General features: G+C 42.2%; 1 protein-coding gene across 9 annotated transcripts in view; it reads left to right on the forward strand.

Moving 5' to 3' along the window:
- CTNND1 (catenin delta 1) overlaps positions 1–21,926 on the forward strand; it is a 51,060-nt gene that overhangs the window by 25,789 nt on the left and 3,345 nt on the right. For 6 of the 9 annotated variants that reach the window (XM_023743109.1, XM_023743106.1, XM_023743111.1 and 3 more), the window contains exons 2-16: positions 3,368–3,483; positions 4,714–5,003; positions 7,292–7,363; positions 8,124–8,276; positions 8,696–9,228; positions 12,410–12,873; positions 13,968–14,151; positions 15,280–15,397; positions 15,861–16,014; positions 16,835–16,903; positions 17,901–18,028; positions 18,131–18,281; positions 19,197–19,389; positions 19,746–19,860; positions 20,433–20,520. In XM_023743109.1, coding sequence (XP_023598877.1) covers positions 4,809–5,003; positions 7,292–7,363; positions 8,124–8,276; positions 8,696–9,228; positions 12,410–12,873; positions 13,968–14,151; positions 15,280–15,397; positions 15,861–16,014; positions 16,835–16,903; positions 17,901–18,028; positions 18,131–18,281; positions 19,197–19,389; positions 19,746–19,860; positions 20,433–20,520 — 2,617 coding nt within the window. In that variant the 5' untranslated portion in view covers positions 3,368–3,483; positions 4,714–4,808. Of the gene's footprint in view, positions 1–3,367; positions 3,484–4,713; positions 5,004–5,594; positions 6,583–7,291; positions 7,364–8,123; positions 8,277–8,695; positions 9,229–12,409; positions 12,874–13,967; positions 14,152–15,279; positions 15,398–15,860; positions 16,015–16,834; positions 16,904–17,900; positions 18,029–18,130; positions 18,282–19,196; positions 19,390–19,745; positions 19,861–20,432; positions 20,521–21,926 lie in introns of those variants that run through there. The other 3 variants (XM_023743110.1, XM_023743113.1, XM_023743114.1) reach the window with 3 other exon arrangements.

Genomic DNA, 21,926 nt, shown 5'->3' on the forward strand with positions numbered 1-21,926 from the left:
AGGTGGGCACCATCTAGCTCTACTGGACTCAGTCTGGTGGAGGCCTTGGTAGCTGTGGTCCATTAGTCCTTTGGACTAGTGTTTTCCTTGTATCCTGTTCTCTTCATTCTCCCTTGCTCCTGAAGGGGTGAGACCAGTGGAGTATCTTAGATGGCTGCTCACAGGCTTTTAAGACCCCAAGCGTGACTCATTAAGGTAGAATGTAGAACATTGTCTTTATAAACTGGGTTAAGCCAGTTGAGCTAGATGTTCCCCGAGACCATGGTCCCCACAGCCCTCAGCCCAGCAGGTAGTCCCTCAGGGAGTTTGGATGTGTCTGTGGAGCTTCCATGACCTTTCCTTGTACAAGTTGTGCTGGCTTCCCCAGTATTGTGTACTGTCTCACCCTTCACCAAAGACACCACTTATCTATTGTCTGTTGAGTCACCTCACCCCTCCCATCCCTCTTAACCAACAAAGATTGTTACTTTTTGCGTGTAAACTTTTTCATGAGTTTTTAGAATAGAGGTCTCATACAATATTTGTCCTTTTGTAATGGACTTCTTTCAGCATAATGTCCTCCAGTTTCATTGCGTAGTACTCCATTATGTGTATGTACCATAGTTTTTTGGTAAGTGATTTTTGCCCTGCTAATTGGTTGGCATTGTCAAACAGTTTGGTCCTTATGAGTATTTGGTTCACTTTAACTTCTGATCTGGAGTTCTTGCAGAAGAGGCTGAACTTTTATTGTTGTCAGTGCTTGAATGAGAGATCCTTCTGTAGGTTCTGGGTAATAACAGAGAAGTTCTTCTAGTGTCTCTGGGATCCAGTAATATAGGACCTATGGCTTGTTAAGAGTAAAACCAATTATTCTCAGAAAATCTAGTTGTAGGGAAATTCATTTAAGGTATCCCTTCTCACTTTGGGGAGTTCCTTGATGTGGTCTCTTTGTGATAAGAGCAACTATAATCCACTTAAAAATTCTAAGTAGTAAACCTGGAAAGGTGTTGACCTGGATTCATAAGACTTTTCTGACTCTATCTGCCAAAATCAATTAATGGTTTGCAGACTCTGGTCTATAGCGAAATCTTTTTATGATATGTTCTGCATAGAGAGGAATCTTTATCTCTGAGTTATGAGACCATTTACTGTAGCTTGCCTAACTCCTGCTTTTCCCCCAGTTATGCTTCCTTTTCTTCCCTTTTTTTCCCGTTTTCCCACTTATATCTTATATCTAGACGTTATGAATAACCATTTAGCCTAAAGAAAAATGCAACCCCCCCCCCTTTTCCTGTGATGGTTAGGAAGAAAGCTCTCAGACTCTCAGAGGTTGTAGGGGAGAGGAGCTGAACCATCCATCATGTACTGGACTTCTATTGTTTTGTACTGGATAGCATAGAAAGAGCACAGCTTTGGAATGGCATAGATCTGGGTTTAAATTCGTAATTTGCTGGTAACTGAGAACTTGGGTCATTTATTTTCTCATTTGCAGTAAAACATACTTCCTAAGGGTTTTTGTAAGGATTGCCAGAGTAATAAATGTAAAACATTCAGTGATTGTTATTTCTTGTCACCTTCCCTTTCTCTTTGGTAATAAACTGCTAAGACCTTGAATGAAGAATCGAGTACTGTAGCAGATGTGTAATGCTATAACCACTGCCAGGCACTAGGGAAACTGTGTCCCAGAAACACTGGTCTAGGTGGGACCTCCTGGTGAATAGAGTTGGAGTAGGGAAACCAGCTCATCCACTCCTTAGAACCCAGTTATGCTCTTGAGCCAGTTAATTTCATCTACTAGTTCACAAAATAGTTTTGGGCTGAGGCATTACTTACTATTAAGTAATGTATTTGGAAGATAGAAACTAACTGTTGAAACAACTTAATATCTCACATTTGTATAACATACGTTATCTTACCTGATCCTCACAGCAGCTCTGGGTTAGGCTGGCTCTTTGTGGTATTGGCATCTTACAGATAAGAACATGGCAGTGACTTACCACCATTGTTGGCTAGTGGCAGAGCCAGGACTGGGACCAGTCTTCTGAGTCTTATTCTAACCCACACAGCCTCTGCTGCCTTCTTTCAAGAAGACAATTTCCACATGTTTTTAGACCTAGGAACTTGATCTTCTCCAGATTTAGAGGCAAGTGGTCAACTTTAAGGCAATGAAGATGTTAGAAGCAAATGTCTCTCCAGATATTACTTCCTGACATGAGACCTGGGTGATTTCCTTTCCTCCTTCCTAACCCCTTTTATTGAATTAAAATTGTGGGGACAAAAGTGCCCATTTATGGCAGGGTGACAGTTTCTGCAGCAGAGGGTTATCACTGCATGCTCTATGGTAGTGGTATTTTGGGCTTTTATTAGCAAAGTTTACAGGGCGGAGGCTGCCCGAGTGGTAACTTTGAAACGTAGTCATGGAAGAACTTCTCTTGAACTCAGAGTTCTCTTGGTGTGGAAGGTTCATAGGTCATTGTACATAGCAGATAAAGGCAAGTGCTTAAAATGAAGAAATGGAGATGAAAGGGGAGCAACATTTTTTATAAGGGTACTTATTAAAGATCTTTGAGTGGCCTGTTGGAATGTAGAGTGGGAATATGAGAAAATGGCACAGGGCTTTGGACTGAAAGGAAGAAGAGGAGTTGATAAGTAATTGTGGAAACCCAGAACTGGGTAGGAGGGATTGGAGGCCACTGCATTCTCGGATTCAGGGGCTGGGTCCACTGGAAGGAGTTGTGGTGATGGAGAATTTAGCAGGTGTTTTTGATACAGGAGGAGTTTATTGGGCACCTGCTCATCAGTTTCTTCTGAGTTCCCTTTCTTGCTGAATGCTGCATACACTCTAGGGCAAACCGGCACAGCGTTTGTGCTTGGTGTGGGGCTCTGGGGAGCGTGGGAAAGGGAGCTGAAGCAAAAGGCTCAGCCTAGGCTAGTCCCCACTTGTCTTCCCCACCACTACTATTGCGTTGGTTTCTCAATGTCTTTGTGGGCATGCTGGGACTAGGCTTTGAGGTTTCTGCCTTAGGGGTGGGGAGGAGGGGGAAGGGCATTCCAACAGCAATCTCCCCCTCTCCCACAACTTGGTTGCTGGACACAGGGAGTAAGTAAGTTTTTATCCATATTGTAATCTGCTCGTGGTGCTGGAGGAACTCTGACATGGCAGTAGAATTGGGTTTTTATGAAAACTGTCCAAGCCCCAGATATCTGAAACAGAGCAAAGTCCAAAGGACATTGTTACATTAAGCAATTCCAAGTCATTTATGAAATTACTCCCTTCCATTCCCAGAATGTCTTTCTCCCAATTCCTGCCCTTGCTCCTTTTATTTTTATGTGTTGGGTATATTTTATTTTTCTCTCATTCCCATTTTTCCTCCAAATATTTCTGCAGCTCTCTCCTTCCTGCTTCCTCCTTGCTGTGGTGGCTGGGATGCTTCTCCCATGACTTTTTGAATCTAGACTGGGCTGTTCTCTGTGTTAAACCAATCAATTACAACCTCTTAACAGGTGTGTATGGAAATGTTTATTAACAATAAGAAAATCTATTTTTAAGTGCCTTTTTTCTTTAGGGGTTGATGAGAGGGTGGTGAATAGGAGAGAGGGTTTATTCCAGAATCTGCCTTTGAACACAGTTTATTTTGGACTGGCTATAAAATCTCCCATAGCTGTAAGAAACCCCACTAAGACTTAACAGTATGAATACAATGCCCCTTCAATTATTAGCCAACTTGCTGTTTATATAATAAGGGTATGGAGAGCTCTTCATTTCTATATAACTATCATTTATTATAGAAGTAACATACATAAGCCCTCTAGATACTTGGATATTTACCCTGAGTTGGAACAAGTAAAAGGGTAAAAAGATGGTCTAAAAAAATTTTTGAGCTTTCTGCAGGACTGCAGAGATGTAGGAAGTTCCTATGAAATACTTTGGGGGACATTTTCAGAGTTGAGCCTAATGCTCCTTTTCCTACTCTCCAAAGAGGTGAAGGTCCCTGAAAGTAGTGCCCTTTTTACACATAGTTTTCTCTTGTCATTAGTCAAAGCATACATTTTGCCCTCAATATTGTAGTGTAATTTTGAAAGGTAGAAAGGTCCCTTCGTGAATGTATTAAATATGGGGGCTTATGAGTTGGAATTGACTCGAGGGCAATGGGTAGTAGTAGTTAGATTGAGAAGCTGGCCTTAATTTTGTCCCTATCTTTAATGACTGAAAGATTTTACAACTTCCATTTCTTATTTGCGTTTTAATTTAACATACTAGTTTAGTATATTTTACCTCCATTGTTCAGATTTGGGAGAGATTAAGTAAGATCTGTACTGTCCCCTTATCTCTAGAAGTGGCTTGCCCCTGCGGTACAGTGAGTGCTTGTCTGTACTATGGAATTATAACTTTCATTGCAGTTGGTGCCAGCAAACTTTTCCAGGGAAAAATAATCTAATTCTAATCTCCTGTCATGACTACAGCCCTTAGCCACATCTTCCCTCTCCCATTGACAGTGTAGATACTTGGCTTTAGTGGTACATTTCGACAGTTATTTCTGTTGGGATGTTGAGGAGCGTAGTGGGAAAAGGATCCTGCTTTAGCAGACACTGGTGATGGGCTCCAAGGCTTGGTGGCGGCTTGCTCTCTGCACTGCAGTGGAACCAAGAGAGCGCATCTTTGGCTCTGGGATTAATAATCATCTGTCTTCTCTGACCTGTGACCTTTTCTCTCCTCTCTTACCCTCCCGGTAGTGTGAAGTGAGGGGGGCGTTCTCCCTCCTTTCTCCTCCCTCTGTGATCCACCTTCCTTTTTACCCTGTCCTGCGGCGGCTCCGCCCCTTACCGTCATGGACGACTCAGAGGTGGAGTCGACCGCCAGCATCTTGGCCTCTGTGAAGGAACAAGAGGCCCAGTTTGAGAAGCTGACCCGGGCGCTGGAGGAGGAACGGCGCCACGTCTCGGCGCAACTGGAGCGCGTCCGGGTCTCACCACAAGATGCCAACCCACTCATGGCCAACGGCACCCTCACCCGCCGGCATCAGGTAACCCCTCTTTCCACCAGACCCGCAGGTAGGACTTTGGCAGGGTCACAGAGATCCTTCTTGGGAAGCTACTCTCCTGATAGTGATAGGTTGTCCAATGCCCATGCATCATGATGAATCCTCCTAGGGGGTAATAAATACTAAGAGATAGGGAATATTGCTGCTGTGCTGAATTGGCTGGACTTATCTCTAGAAACTCCATCTGACTTCCTGTTTTGCTGGAATGGGGTTTCTATGTTGAGATGCAATTCTCGTAATGGTAGATTATGTTGTTTGGAGCTGTATTCAAGTTACTTCTGTTTTGTTTCATTTTTCTTGGTGTTAAAAAATCAGGACACTCCTGAGGTTCACCCTTCAGCCAAAGATTAGACAGGCCCATAAAACAAAATGAGACTAAATGGGCACACCAGCCCTGGGGCAAGGACGAGAAGGCAGGAGGGAATAGGAAAGCTGGTAATGGGGAACCCGAGGTCGATAAGGGGAGAGTGTTGACATGTCATGGGATTGGCAACCAGTGTCACAAAGCAATATGTGTATTAATTGTTTAATGAGAAACTAATTTGCTCTGTAAACTTTCATCTAAAGTACAGTTAAAAATCAGGAAAGTAAATGCCTGCTCAGTGGTTGGGAAAGCTGGGCATCCTGTGCTGTCAGTCCCACTTCAGTCTCCTCAGGGAACAGTCTGTGCTCAGAAGGAATGGCAATGTCCATATTTTGTGTATTCCTGTTCCATATTATCCTAGTGTGCTCTTTTTGTTGGCTGTGTAAATCATGTCTTGGAAGAAGGGTCATTGTTAATTCTGTTGGTTAGAGTTGGAGAGAGACTATCATGCTGCTGTTTAACCCAGATAACCACAGGAGCCAGTGGTCTTTGAGGTTAGTTGACTCTGGGATGTGACTAGGGAGAGTTGGTGGTGGAAATGAGAAGTATCTTGTGTTTCCTATGTCTCTCTAGTCTGACTTCGATGTGATGTAATCTGTCTGGGGTTTTGTCTATCTTTGATTCTCTGTGCATAGTAGGCATTTCCTGATAGACTTGCATCTTAAGAGATCTCTGTGTGGGAACCAGCACAGTGCTCATGCTCCAGTAGTCCTTTTCATTGATTACTTATTTATGTTTTAAGACAGAAGAGAAGGTCCCTCATACTGAGGAGCCTTGCAGTTGTGAGTGAGAGGACAGATTTCCAGTTAGGGGATGATCAGGAATTTGAAGAAGGTTGTGTGTTTGCAGTATTCCTAGGGTTTTTGTAGGAACTAGAGTAGAGGGTTAGGGATGAGAGATACGTATTGGAAGGGGGAGAGCAGGGCTGCTCAGGCTCTGGAGGTGGTGGGGAATTCCAGGATTCAGTGAGTGGTTTCTCTCTCACACTTGCTCTTTCTTTTTTTATTTTTAACTTCTGCTCAGCAGTGATACCACACCCTTCCTTCTTCCTGAAAGTAATGGTTAATTTCCTCCCCCTGTAGCATTACACTCCCTATGTAAAAAGGGTGGGGTGGAGAAGGGGAGAGTCTCCCAAGGTGACTGGATCTCACTTTATTCTATCGGAGGAGGAGAAGGCATCATATGCATTTTTACATGGTATAATGTCATTAGATTATTTTCCTGCTGCCTAGGACAGAACAATTTAAGGATGATGTTTTGGAATATGTTCTGTGGCTCTAATAATTGGTGATGAAGATGTTGAGGGGTCTGCTTGCTCGAGGGGAACTGGGGTACTTGATTTTTTTGCAAATGCTTGGAAAGGGAGACTCATGTCTCTTGCTTTTTAAAAAAAGCTGCCTGGTATGGGGGTTTCCAATGATAATAGAGCATGAAGATGCATGGAACACTAAGAAGGCTTTTGGAAACCCCCAACCTAGTCCTTCCAACTTTCCATATATTTTTTATGGCTTTCCAAAAAGGTTGGGTGTTGGGGAACTTATCTGAGTCTCTGCTATTTATTCAGCAAATAGTTTTTGAGTGCCTTTTATGTGCCAGGCATTGTTCAAGGCACCAGCGACACATCAGTGAACAAAACAGACCCCCCAAAACCCTCTGCCCTCAATGGAGCTTACGTTCTTATGTTCCAGAGACCCAGTCTGCCAGAGTTCCAGGCCTGATTCCAATTTTGATGAAAGTGCTAAGACTGAGGAGTGATGTGGTTCTTTTATGAGTAACTGACACAAGGACTCCAGGCCACAAATATCTTCTTGAAAGCCCTTTTCCTGTTTGGAAAAAAGATCATTTATGTTTGATAGAGCAAAGGAAGGCCACAAAATGAATTGTCTTCTTGTGGGCTATGTTTCAGAACGGCCGGTTTGTGGGCGATGCTGACCTTGAGAGACAGAAATTTTCAGATCTGAAACTCAACGGACCCCAGGTAATTGCTTTGGCCTAAGGCCTGGGTTACTTCATTCATTTCTTTTTACTTTTCCAGCCAGTAAGATCATATTAGTGTCTTGTAAAGTGCCTGGCACATTGTAATGACCCATTAACATTAGTTTCTTTCAATTAGGAAAATAAATCTGTAGATCTCCAAAGTATATATGTCCTTCTGTTTTGGAATGAATTTTTAATGACCATTGATCTTTATCACCCACCAAACCCCTCCTCTCCATTTGATTCCTCAATTCTTGAATTCCTTTTCTAGAGAGGATGTGCCTTCTACATTTGCATAAAACCATACCTAAAGCCTGGCTGGTCTTGAGCCTTAGGCAGTGTCTGAAGAGTAGCAAAGGTGGTTCTTAATTGAGATTTTCTGGTTTATCTTAAAATTTCTTTATTTATTGGGTGAGATACTCTTTTGAAGGGTCACTCAGATGTAAATGTGGCTGCAGTTAACACAGCTCATATTCATTTAGAACTGGGAAGTTAAATCTGCTGTTTCTGTCATTTGGATGTTGATGCAGCTAGGGTTAATTCAGTTCATGTTTGTTAAATGACCAGAATTGGGGAATTATGTCTATTGTCCTTTGTTAAAGTTCAAAAGATGGGGACAGCCACCCCAGTAAAAGTCCCAGGGCCTGTAGAAGGTACCTGAGGAATCCCTGTCCCCACGGGCTCCTATGCTTTTTGTTGGGATGAATTGTTAATATATATGGCTGAATAATAGCTTCTTCCTTTTTCTCTCTTCCATGTAGGATCACAGTCACCTTCTGTATAGTACCATCCCCAGAATGCAGGAGCCTGGGCAGATTGTGGAGACCTACACAGAGGAGGACCCTGAGGGAGCCATGTCTGTTGTCTCTGTGGAGACCTCTGATGATGGGACCACTCGGCGCACAGAGACCACAGTAAGCCAGGACTGATTAAAGTCTGGGAGTGATGGAAGAGGCCTTCCTATGGTCTCTGTTAGGGGAGGATTTAGCACTTAATTTGGGTGGCTGCAGGCCACTGATCTATGGGGAAGGCATAAAGAAAGTGATCTCTGGCCAAATAGAGAAGACAAAAGAAGAGATATGGGGAAGATAGATGGAATGGGGAAGAGAGAAGGTATATCAAGGTCTGCAGTAGCTTTCTTATAGGGCAGTTTTCCTGCTTGGAGACTTCCTATAAGTTGGAAAGAAAGGTAGGTGCTACGTTTAAGGCATTTCTAGGGAAAGAGAGCTGGAGGTAGGGGTTTATTTCCTTTCTTAGAGTGGTCTAGAGTTTAAGGTTATATCACTCACTTCCTTCAGTAGTTTGTTTTCTTTGTCTTGTTCTTTACTTGAAGGTCAAGAAAGTAGTGAAGACTGTGACAACACGGACAGTACAGCCAGTCCCTATGGGACCAGATGGGCTGCCTGTGGACGCTTCAGTTTCAAACAACTATATCCAGACGCTGGGTCGTGACTTCCGCAAGAATGGCAATGGGGGGCCTGGTCCCTACGTGGGGCAGGCAGGCACTGCTACACTTCCCAGGAACTTCCACTACCCTCCTGATGGATATAACCGCCACTACGAAGATGGTTATCCAACTGGCAGTGACAACTATGGCAGTCTATCTCGGGTGACCCGCATTGATGAGCGGTACAGGCCCAGCATGGAAGGCTACCGGGTACCTAGTAGGCAAGATGTCTACGGGCCCCAGCCCCAGGTTCGGGTGGGTGGGAGCAGTGTGGATCTACATCGCTTTCATCCAGAGCCTTATGGGCTAGAGGATGACCAGCGTAGCATGGGCTATGATGACCTGGATTATGGCATGATGTCTGATTATGGCACTGCCCGTCGGACTGGGACACCCTCTGACCCTCGCCGACGCCTCAGGTAGGCAAGAATATGGGGAGGAACGGGTCTTTCCAAGACAGGGAAAAGGGGTGGTTCTTCCTTCTACTTCTAAGAGCTTTTTAGGATCAGAGACATTGGTAACTGCCTACCCCGTCTTTCTTTGTAGAAGGCAGCCCTGTTTTTCTCCTTTCTGACTTGACTTAGTATTGACTTGCTATATTGTCTTTTTTTTTCATTATAAAAATTGTCATATATTCTAATTATAGAAAATTACTTGTGATGGTTATTGGTATATGTCCTAAAGAGTGGCCTTTGCTTCCATGCCAGGGGGTTCTGCTATTACTGGCTAAGAATTGACCCCCTTTTGGTGGTAAGGAGCAGTATAAATGAGACTGCTGACTGGGGTCATGGAATATATACCTAACTTGTTCTGGGAATTTCTTTAGTTTCTGATATTAACAGAATTGAGGGTTTTAGCTTTCAGGGCCAGAATGGACAGTTAAGGGTATATAAAAGGCCCCTGTGGTTTTAATTTCAAGGTTAAAAACAAATCTCGACCTTACAAAGCGTGCTTAGGGTCTTACATTTGATTATAAAGTGAAATGAGGGTGGCATCCTTAGAGGGTGGTACATTAGTGACACTGAAAGGTCACGAAGCAGCTGCCTACACTGACTTTACTACTTGTCTCTGGGGAGTCTGGTGATGTGAAAAAGGGAATGATGGATGTTTGGATTGGAAGATGGTTTGCCTTGAGAGCATGCTTTAGAACGAGAGTCAACAAACCTTTTCTGTGAAGGATCAGATAGAGCTACTTTAGGCTTTGCGGGCCATATATCATCTTTTTCACATGTTCTTGTTTGTTTTTATAACCTTTTAAAAATATAAAAACCATTCTCAGTTCTGGGGCTGTACAAAAACAGATTGGACTCCAGGTTGCTGACCCTGCTTTTAGAGTAAACCAGAGACAGTGTTTCCAGGCAAAGAGAAATAATAAGAAACAAAGGAAGATTTATGGTTGTCTTGATGGTAAGGGTACCCTAGCAGCTGTTGCTGAATTTCTCTCTATATGGTCGTGACCTTCTAAAGCAAATGCTTTGGTGCTTATTTTCCTAATATGCTAGATAGCTTTGCTTAACAGTGAACTAGGCTGGACACAGGGATAGAGGCCCGGTTATCTAAGCCTGAGTCACACACCTTTCAGGTGTCTTTTGGATAGCTATAATCCAACTCCCGTAGTGACTCACCTTTATTCCTGGAGGGACACCAGACCTCACCTGGTACAACCTAGAGCAGTGAGGAGATAGCAGCTACCACTGAGGAAGCTGGGCCCAGGGTGCTGGCTGTAGTACAAGTCTGCTTTTTCTGACTTCCTCATTAGAAAGAGTGACTGGATCCAGAGGGGTGCGGGAGGCCAGGTCATTCTCTGTTGTGCATAGCTGTGGTACTTGGTATAAAGAGAGAGGGTTTGGGGCCTGGTCCTTGGACTTGTTCCAGAGTGGTGTTGGACTTGGAAACCTGCTTGTCTAGCAAAAACGTTAGCTGCTTCCTGTTCCGGGCCTAGGAGAGTAATAAAAGGTCAAACTGAAACAGTAAAGCAGAGTAGTAGTAGTGGAAAAAGCACCGGACTACTTGACCTTGGTTCTAATTGTGCCTCTCCCACTAGCTGTGTAGCCTCAAGCAAGTCATTTAATCTTTCTGGCACAGCTTTGCTATTTGAAAAACAAAGGAAAGAATGTCATGAGCCATTGCTTGTAAAAGAAGGAAATACCAGGTAGATGTCTCTTAGTGACCATAATCTTGGTTATGGTAATGTTTTTGTAAGTGCTATTAAAATAAAAGTAAAACATATTCAATACAGAACTTGAAAAACCCAGAAAAGAGTACCATCCATTGATAAAGAACCACTTTTAACATTTTGGTGCATATCCTTGCAGTTTTTTCCTATGTATGTAACTATGCCCTTGACTTTAATTTTCTTCTGCTAAAATGGAATCTTACCCTACTGTTTAGTAGACTACTGGTATTTTAAAACTTAAAACTTAGCTATATAACCTGTTAATTTTGTTTCAGTGATATTTTGAAGTAGTCTTGGTGATTTTTACAAAATGATTTGGCCATCTGAATCACTGTTGACTAGTTAGATGATACCTATGGGACGGATGCTCTGCTCAGGCTACCCTAGAGGGTTTGGTGTCAATAGGAGTGGTTTTGTGAAACAAACAACAGTCTTATTTGGAGAGTTCCATACAATAGATTCTCCTCTCTCCTGTGGGAGCCACAGAGTGAGATGAGCTCACAGATAATGGGTTTCTTCCTTCCTGGTGGCTATGAATAAATAATAGTGTGACAGACTCCCCCTCTAGTGGCTGTTGGTAGTACTGAAACAGGAAGGAATTATCTCACGTTTGACTTTTACCTTCAGTTGCTTTGTCTTTGTTTCTGTTCTTTGTGACTGAGTATCCCAAATGTGATATTCGTCGGTAGTCTCTATTTCAACAGAATTGGAGATACTGTCTTTGGACATTGGAGGATGGAAATCATGTCGCAAACATACTTGAAGTAGCAGAGATGACCGTGGGGTGAATTATAAAAATTAATGTTCTGGCTTATACCTCATCAATATCAAAGCCAGGTCCTCCTGTGATCTAGCAAGAAGTCCTTTTATAATTTCCAAATTAGGGTAGGAAGAAGCTTGAATATAAAGTGTGTGCAAGGGTCTTATCCCACCAGCTGTTTCCGGGTGTAAATGCCTCATTTCCTGTTTAGCTGAGGGCTTGTAAGAACTATTCTCAGGCTTTGTTTGCTATCTTCTGAGATTTTGAGTCAGTTACTTTGGTTAACTGCTGTCTGAGGGTTTATTTTAATCTCCATGCGGAGAAGTTGATAGCTGTCGGGTATCATTCAAATGCTAACTAGTCGGGATTTGCTTTTTTCTTTGTGGTTAACCTCTCTAAATGCTTGTTAAACTTTCCTAGCTGGCATACTCCACAGGAAAAAAAGGTAGTTTTAATATAATTGTAGATGCCTTTAAAATTATGACCTTAATTGTTTCTATTAAGGATCAGTGTATCATTCATGTAAAGGAGAGGTAAGATCAGTGTATTAGAGCTGGGGTTACTCCCTACCTTGACGATAAGGGGTAAGAGGGAGTGCCCAGGAAGCCAGACCTGACAGCTTGATGTATTCTTCTTTCCTTTTGGTTCTTCTAAAACCTTGCAGGAGTTATGAAGACATGATTGGTGAGGAGGTGCCATCAGATCAGTACTATTGGGCTCCTTTGGCCCAGCACGAACGGGGAAGCTTAGCAAGCTTGGATAGCCTGCGCAAGGGAGGGCCCCCACCTTCCAGCTGGAGACAGCCAGAGCTGCCAGAGGTGATTGCCATGTTGGGTTTCCGCTTGGATGCCGTCAAGTCCAATGCAGCTGCGTACCTGCAACACTTGTGCTACCGTAATGACAAGGTGAAGACTGATGTGCGGAAGCTCAAGGGCATCCCAGTGCTGGTGGGATTGTTAGACCACCCTAAAAAGGAAGTGCACCTTGGAGCCTGTGGAGCACTGAAGAATATCTCTTTTGGGCGTGACCAGGATAACAAGATCGCCATAAAAAACTGTGATGGTGTTCCTGCCCTGGTGCGTTTGCTCCGAAAGGCTCGTGATATGGACCTTACTGAAGTTATTACTGGTGAGTTCTAGGCCTAAGGGAAACTGCTATGTTAGGGGCACTGTTACCCACTAGACATATTGAGAGCTGGAGGGGTTTCTAGTCCTTTTACTTTTGATTAGAGGTTGTGAACTGGTGGTGGCTCTTGGGCCATATACATCTCACAGATTTGTTTAGATCACACAAGGTTTAAAAAAAATTTTTGGAACTAGTTGCTGATGTTTAAAATTCAGGAGATTTCACTTAAAATTCTAGATTCCTGACTTCTCTTAAAAACATGGAGGAGCTAATAGCAATAGATCTGTCTTTCTGTATAGCAGTTGTTGGTCTGAACTTATTGGGGTGTATGCTTTTCAGTTTGCAGCAATCCCCAGTACATCCTGTTATCTCTGACCAACTACTGCCAAATAGGAAGATGTCTTCCAAACACTGAAGTTGAAAGGCATTGCCATGTATCCATATTCTTGTAATTTCTAATATCTAGCTGTCTTCACTTACCTGCCTGACTCGTATAGCCATTAGAGCTTGTGGCCCTTGCTTTAGAACAATGGTTTTTCCGATGATGGGTTGTGACCCATTAGTGTGTATTGAAAACAGTTTAATGGATCACAATCAACATTCCAAGAGAAAGAAACAAAGAAAAAAGAAATAGTATAGGTCAGTGGTTCTCAATGGGGGTGGAGGGGGGGCAGGAATTTTGCACCCCAGGGGACATTTGCAACTCCTGGAGACATTTTTGGTTATCACTAGTGCTACAGGCATCTAATGAGTAGAGGCCAGGATACTGCTAAATATTTAACAATGGACAGGACAGCTCCCCACAAAAAAGAATTATCCAGCCAAAAATGTCAGTATTCCTGAGGTTTAGAAACCCTGGTATAGATACGTCAGAGAGCATTGCTTATAGAAGTATTGTTTTATGATCCTTCATTAACATTTGCAGTGAGCCATAATGTAAAATATATTTCTTACTCTGGGTCACAAACAAAAGTTTGAATACCACTACAAGTGATTGGGGAAGACTGACCAATGATGGAATAGGGGATTCTCTCTGGCATTCTTCAGACATACTGTCTTGCATGCTGGTGAGCTGTCTGACCTGCTGTCTCTACCAGGAACCCTGTGGAATCTCTCTTCCCATGACTCAATCAAAATGGAGATTGTGGACCATGCACTGCACGCCTTGACAGATGAAGTGATCATTCCACATTCTGGCTGGGAGCGGGAACCTAATGAAGATTGTAAGCCTCGCCACATTGAGTGGGAGTTGGTGCTCACCAACACAGCTGGCTGCCTTAGGTAACAGTAGGGTCTTTGAGAGTATGAAGATGAAATATTTGAGGACTGACTTAGATTTGAAAAAGAAAAAAAAAAAAAATTCTTTAGCCTGTCATTCAGCCTTCACCCCTACCTGCATTGCATACTGTGACTCCCACTTGTCTTTCTACCTTTGTCATTACTCCCTCTTGTGTACTGTACCACGTGTGCCTGCTGTTCCCCGCATACCCTCCCTTCACTTCTATGCCTCTTTTACTGTCCATCTAAGCTGGTAACGTTTGTTCAGTACTTGCCACGTGTAAGATCACTCCTCTAGTCTGTGTCTGTGACCCTGCCCTCAATTATCCATATTTCAAGTCAGGCTGATAAATGCACCCTACTGGGAGTGTGGGGGTGGGCGGGGAAGTCTGTTCCTCCTTCTGTCTGTAATGACCTTCTCTCCTTATTTGTCTTTTGAGGCTGAACTCAAGTGCCTTTATTTCATGAAAGTGTTCCTGGCTTCTTCTTCCTATACTCTACAAATGCTGCGATGTATTCTTTTTTATTTAATTTTATTTTTGTTGTTGTTGTTGAGAATATACATAGTAAGACATACGCCAATTCAACAGTTTCTACATGTACAAGTCAGTGACATTGATTACATTCTTTGAGTTGTGCAGCCTTCTCACTCTCCTTTTTTGAGTTGTTCCTCGCCTATTAACATAAAGTCACTGCCCCCTAAGGTTTCTGTCTAATCTTTTGAGTTGCTTTTGTCAATTTGATCCCATATAGATAGTTCTTAAAAAGAGCATAATGCTCAAGGCAGACATGTTGCAATATATTCTTTCCCTCTTTGGAATACTCCTATGTGCTTGCCCCATTCTTCATTTGTACTTCTATACCAGAGGTATCTATTCTGCCTTTAATTATTTCTATTGGAATACTTTATTTACCCTTCTCCTCTTCTCCACCACAAACACAGGGTTATAGATGTCCTGAAGGTAGTTAGGGACTGTCTTAATCAACTTTCTGTCACCTGCAATGCTTTGCTTATATAATAGGTACTCACTATTTGTTATAGTGAATAGAAAAAGTATTGTAGATGTTGAGGGATATTAAAAGAAAGATTTCTGAATTTGAGTTATCTGAGGCCTCTCTCTTTCCCTTCAGGAATGTCAGCTCAGAGAGGAGTGAAGCTCGCAGGAAACTTCGGGAATGTGATGGTTTAGTTGATGCCCTCGTTTTCATTGTTCAGGCTGAGATTGGGCAGAAGGATTCAGACAGCAAGGTATGTTAGTGGCTGGGTGAATTTCATTCACAGCAATCATGGTGCCTGGAATGCAGACCTATCAACTCAGATTTTCAAATAACGTTAGATACCTATACTGGCTGGGACTTAGAAGAACAGTTTTCTTTAGAATTTCTTTCACCTATATATTTTAAAGCCACTCGGCTGTACTTTCAAGGTTATACATTTTTCTAAATAGGAAAAAGTCAGGGTGACCTGTTTTGGGTCACATAACAAATAGTGGCAGAAGCCAGTATGTCCATATCTGGCTCTTCCATTAGCCTGAGGCTACAAGGATTTTGAAAAGTTTCAGGGTACTTAAGAGGCATCGTGAGAGATGATGGATTGGGCTGCGCTTTTGAGGATCAGTATTTTAATACTTCAATCATGGAAACCTGTACTTACGGGAAATGACTGTAAGCATTCTCTTCTGTCATTGAACCTTTTATCTTGTGTCCCCAAGCTTGTGGAGAACTGTGTTTGTCTCCTTCGGAACTTATCATATCAAATTCATCGAGAGATACCACAGGCAGAGCGTTACCAGGAGGCATCTCCTACTGTTGCCAATAATACTGGGCCACATGCCGCCAGTTGCTTTGGGGCCAAAAAGGGCAAGGGTGAGTGTTGATTTCTTGTTCTTGCTCTTTAATGTGGGATGAGGAAAGGAAGGAACTTCTTTTAGCTTAGGTGCGAAATACTTGCCAAGCAGTCTGCCTGGTCAAGGATGTCTTTTTGCTCCGCTGCTGCTTCCCCTGTGGTGTGTGCTTTATTCAAGGTGGTGGTGGTGTGGTGTCAGTATTAACGACTGGGTCAGTGAAGGACTAGAACTCAACTAATCGGGGGCCTTCTTCCCCATTCCTCCTTTGTGTCTCCTATGTTTTTCTTTTCCTCTCTGCGCTTTCCTGCTTATTTGCCCGTGATCCTGTTGACATCTTTCTCCTGCATTTTTCTTTCTTCAATCTCTCCTCTGCTTTCCACCTTGGGTGACGCACTGGAAGATGAGTGGTTCTCCAGAGGTGAGTGGAATCTTTTAAGGTGCTTGTCTACTTCTAATTTGCATGTTTTGGATTGACCTTCCCTAGCATTTCCTTGCCTAACTCTTCCCTATTGATGCATGTAGGAAAATTGAGTAGAGGAAGACCACTGAAAGACGTGTAGCTTTTCTGAGCTCATGGCATGCTATTTATGGGCAGCAGTCCCTGTTACCAGGACTAAGGAGAATAGCAACAACAGTGGTTATCCTGATGTTACTTTTCTGCTGCCTTGTTTCTGTCAGCTCCCTGCTGGAACAAGCTGGGGGCCCTGATTTTTCTTTGTTCCTCTTGATGCATCTCTAATTCAGAGATTCTAACTGAAGAATGAAAAAATGTTCCAGGTTGGAGTCTTTTCCTTTCTTAAACTTTCTACCCCTCCCCGACTTTTTCTTAATCTCCAAAGGGAAAAAACCCACAGAGGATCCAGCAAACGATACTGTGGACTTCCCTAAAAGAACCAGTCCAGCTCGAGGTAAGTTACTTTTTCTTCTAGTCTCCAAGGATCTCCTAAACATAGTCCACAGATACAGTATTTGGTAGCCTAATAGCAGATTATAGGCTGTATGTTCACTCTTCTTTTTTCTCTTACTACAGATTTGAAATGATGGTGAAGGTGTTAAGAAATGCTATAGTAGCTTACAAGGGACTGCTTGTTAAGGCAACTATTCAGATTACTGGTTGATAGGATAAGGATGAGGTCCTGATGGTAGTCTAGAGGAGCCCTGGTGGTACAGTGGTTATGAGCTTGGTTGCTAACCAAAAGGCTGGCAGTTTGATTCCACCAGCCGCTCCTTGGAAACCCTATGGAGCAGTTACACCTTGTCCTGTAGGGTTGCTGTGAGTCAGAACCAACTCGACAGCAGTCGGTTTGGATTTTTGGTTTTGGTAGTCTAGACTATGAGTCGGAATCTACTTGACAACAATGAGTTTTGGTTTTAAGCCACTTAAATCTTACCTATTCATTTGAATCTACCAGTGGCTCCTCAGGAGAAAAGACCTGCCAATCTGCTCCCATAAAGATTATAGCCTAGAAAACCCTATGGGGCAATTCTGCTCTGTCATATAGGGTTGCTATGAGTAGGAATCGACTTGACAGCACACAACAACAACAACATTTATTTTAGATGAGGACTCTTTAACACTGATTGCTGCAAATGAGCTAGATGAATCCTCTGAGTGCTGATAATCAAGCCAAGGCTAAAGTAAGCTGGGAGAGAAGAGAGGAAGGGAAGAGAGAGAGGAGTACCATATCATGAGTTGACATCTCTTCTGCTGTTACCATGGATTACTTATTCTTAAGGCATGGAAGCAGACCTCTGAGTTTGCTGTTGAATGGAGAGTTTACGGAGCCTAATGGTATAGGAACATAAACCTGTCAATCTAGAGTACTAAGTCTGGACTCCAACTAGCAGAGCATGGTTTGTAGGTGTTGATTAGCATCCTCTGCTTTCTTGCCCTTTCTTGTGTAGGCTATGAGCTCTTATTCCAGCCAGAGGTGGTTCGGATATACATCTCACTTCTCAAGGAGAGCAAGACTCCTGCCATCCTAGAAGCCTCTGCTGGAGCTATCCAGAACTTGTGTGCTGGGCGCTGGACAGTGAGTACATTTTAGAAAATGCATTTGAAGGCAGGAGAACTTAGATAGCTAGTGTGCTGCCACTTGTAATCTGTTCTACCTCTTTCCACGTGCCACTTGTAGTATGGTCGATACATCCGCTCTGCTCTGCGTCAAGAGAAGGCTCTTTCTGCCATAGCTGATCTCCTGACCAATGAACATGAGCGGGTAGTGAAAGCTGCATCTGGAGCACTGAGAAATCTGGCTGTGGATGCTCGCAACAAGGAATTAATTGGTAAGGAGTTGAATGAATACTAACCATTACATGCTCAACATCTAGTATAGCAGATGCTTAATGATTTATTTATTGCAATGGCTGAGGGAAAGAATCCTCCATGGTTATGAAGCCAAGGACTGGAGAGGGCTACAGTTTAATGGTTCTCGGAAAGATAAGTGATAACTCTTCAAAGATAGATTAAAATAGCGATTATTTATTGAGCAAAGCCCCAGGGTGGTGCAAACAGTTAACATGCTTGGTTGTTAACTGAAAGGTTGATGGTTTGAGCCTACCCAGAGGCACCTCAGAAAAAAGGCCTGGTGATATACTGCTGAAAAATCAGCCATTGGAAGCACATGCATGGGGTTGCTTGCTGTGAGTTAGAATCGACTCCACTGCAAACTGGTAGTGGTGATTTATTGAGCGCTTACTTTGTTACTAGGCACTGTTAAGTTCTTCTCTTTGTTCTCATCTATAGACCTTTATAAAGGTCTTATTTTTTTCCTAAAGATAAGGAAACTGTAATTTGCCCACAGTTAACGTAGCTAGTTAGTGGCAGAGCCCAGGTTTGTGTGTGTGTGATTAATTCATAATGACTGTATTGATCTGTTATAATATCCAATATACTATTTTCACTAGAGTGTCTGAAAAGACTGCATAGCATGTTTGATATACATTATTACATGGTTTTATTGTGAATGAAGAAGGGGAAGAAAAATAAAAGAATAGGAGGAAGACTAAATCCCTGGCTATTCCAGGTCCTTGGCTCTTTTGATATGATAATCCTGTAGGAGAATGAATTTGATTCATATGGAGCAGTACCTATGCGTTTTTATACGATCAGTGCAGTCACGTATACTGGTTTGAAGACTCCCCATGACCTGACTCAGCTTGTTTTCCCTGCACACGTTTTTTTCTGTCTTACTGTTATAGGTAAACATGCTATTCCTGACTTGGTAAACAATCTGCCAGGAGGGCAACAGAGCTCTTCCTGGAATTTCTCTGAGGATACCGTGGTCTCTGTTTTGAACACCATCAATGAGGTTATTGCTGAGAACTTGGAGGCTGCCAAGAAGCTTCGGGAGACACAGGGTATTGAGAAGCTGGTGTTGATCAACAAATCAGGGTGAGATTGCCACTTAGAATTACAGCTGGAAGAACTTGAGTATGAGAGGGGAGAATTTGAGTATTAAAAACTTTCCCCTTTTGTTTCTAAGGTCTTCTTCCCCCTTATGTGCATGTAAAGTCATAAGAGGTATTGTTCTGTTTTCTGTCATGTTGGTCTGTAAATGGATAACAGACTCTCTTTCATCAAACATTTTTTGTGCTACTGTTTGGGACAGAATACAGGATTTGGAGAAAACTTGATCTTGCCCATTTTGGCGTTTATACTTTTATGTTATATTGTGTTAGAGGGTATAGTACTAAGTTTCTTTCTTGGTTTTGTATCCAAATTCCATCGGGTGTTACTTATCTTAAAAGGAATCGCTCAGAAAAAGAGGTTAGAGCAGCAGCACTCGTGTTACAGACAATCTGGGGATATAAAGAACTGCGGAAGCCACTGGAAAAAGAAGGATGGAAGAAAACAGACTTTCAGGTAGAGTAACTCTTAAGACTAAGACTTTTGCCTTTTTTAATTCTTGATCCCAGGTTAACACTACTGTCTTTTGTTTTTTCTATTTTATTATCATATTAAGTCTACTTTTGTCCCAAGCCTTTCAGCACTAAAGAAATCATTTGGTTTACTCCCCCTAAAAAAAAAGTAGGCTTACAGTTCATTTGCTGCTGAAGCAGCTCTGGTCTCCCTCTATGTCCTAACATTCTGTAAGTGCTCATGGTGGAGATGGAGAGGTGATGAAGGATGATGGCTTTTGACTTTTCCCCAAATCTTCCATACCCCTTTGAAGGAATTTGCCGATCCCTGAGACTATGTCTCCTTATGATAGTGTGAGGGTTTGGTGCTTTGCTATCCCTGGTCATGCACACAAATAGAAGCCATAACATCCTAGTTTGCTTCACTATATAGGGCATTTATATAACCCGTATGAGTTGCCTTTTGGTAAGAGTCAAAATTGGGAACAGGAATCTAGAAGTCTGGGCCCATTAGGGAATAAGATGTGGATGAATTCAGTGTTCTGTGACATTACTGCGTTTTATGTTTGCCTCCAGGTGAATCTAAACAATGCTTCTCGAAGCCAGAGCAGTCATTCGTATGATGATAGCACTCTCCCTCTCATTGACCGGAACCAAAAATCAGGTAAAGTATCCGGGGAGCACACCTCTCTCCTTTCATCTGCCCCTGCTGCTCTAAGTCACTGCTTACTGACTAAGAATGGGGCATATATTTATTTCTGGATGAGCTGGGGGAATAATGCTTTATCCAGGATTTATAATGTAGAAGCTGGTAGGCCTTAGTATTAGAAAATAAAACAGGCAATTAGCCTGGGTGTGATCCCCTATCTTTGTGGTGGACTTAAAGATGACTGGAAAGTGAAGTCTTTTTTTTTTTTTTTTTAATTTTAGTATAATACCAATTAATAAATATTTACTGTTCAAAAATTAGAAAATACAGATAACCAGAAAAATAACATGTAATTTATTTCTCTTATCTGGAGGTAACCACTGTTATTTTAAGTTATATTCCTTTTAAGACATTGTTGCCATTAGAGCAAACACATTTCCCCTCCAAAGAAGAATCATATATTTTGTTTTGTAAAAAAATTATTTTTCTTCAGTTAAGTGAATATTGTGTTTTTTATTATCTTAATCACATTTGGCTTCTGCCTAGATCAGTAGTTCTGAGTGTGGCCCGAGGATCCCCAAGACTCTTGACGTTTATACCGATAATCTCAAAAATGCTTGTGGTGCTTGCTGCTGGTGGCTTAGCATAAATCAAGGCAAAGACACCAGGCTGAACTAGTCATTGTGTTCTTCATCTCAGTGTACTCACCGTTTAAAAAAAAAAAGAAAGCCAGTTTCACTTGAAAACGTATTTGATGAAACTGTAAAAGTTATTAATTTTATTAAGTCTCTACCATTGAGCATGCATCTTTTTAGTATCTGTTTGACAAAACAGGAAGTACTCATGAAGCGCTTATGCTGCCTACCAGGGTATGATAGTTGTCTCTTGGAAAAGCACTTATGCTGTTTGAGTTGCTACTTAGACTAGCCATTTTTTTTATGGAATACCATTTTTACTTGAAAAACAACTGGCAGACAAACTATGGTTACTCAGACGTGGGTATTTGGCAAGCAGTTTCTCAAAAATGAATGCAGGAAACCTGTCCCTTTGAGGAAAATAATCGACAACATTGGTTGCCCGTTGTAAAATTTGATCTTTCATGTGAAAATTATAATTTTGGAAAACTTGTATTTGCCACCATGAGCTTGATAGCTTCCAATACTCAGAGACTTTTCTAACAATCAATGGTGATAGTAACAAGTGGGTTTTTTTTGATAATTGTGTAGTGAAATGTGTTAAAGCATTTGGAAGATCTGCATAACTCTATGAACCAGTATTTTCCGAGTGACCAATTTATGATGTTTCAAATGGGGTGGGATGGGATGACAGGATGATGGGATCCACTCAAAGTGCAAGACAGACCAATGAATTTTAATTTCGCAAAGTATAAAGAGATTATTAATATGGCTTTAGTTTCCACA

This window comes from Trichechus manatus, unplaced genomic scaffold, assembly GCF_000243295.1.
Source record: "Trichechus manatus latirostris isolate Lorelei unplaced genomic scaffold, TriManLat1.0 scaffold00236, whole genome shotgun sequence".
Classification (NCBI taxonomy): domain Eukaryota; kingdom Metazoa; phylum Chordata; class Mammalia; order Sirenia; family Trichechidae; genus Trichechus; species Trichechus manatus.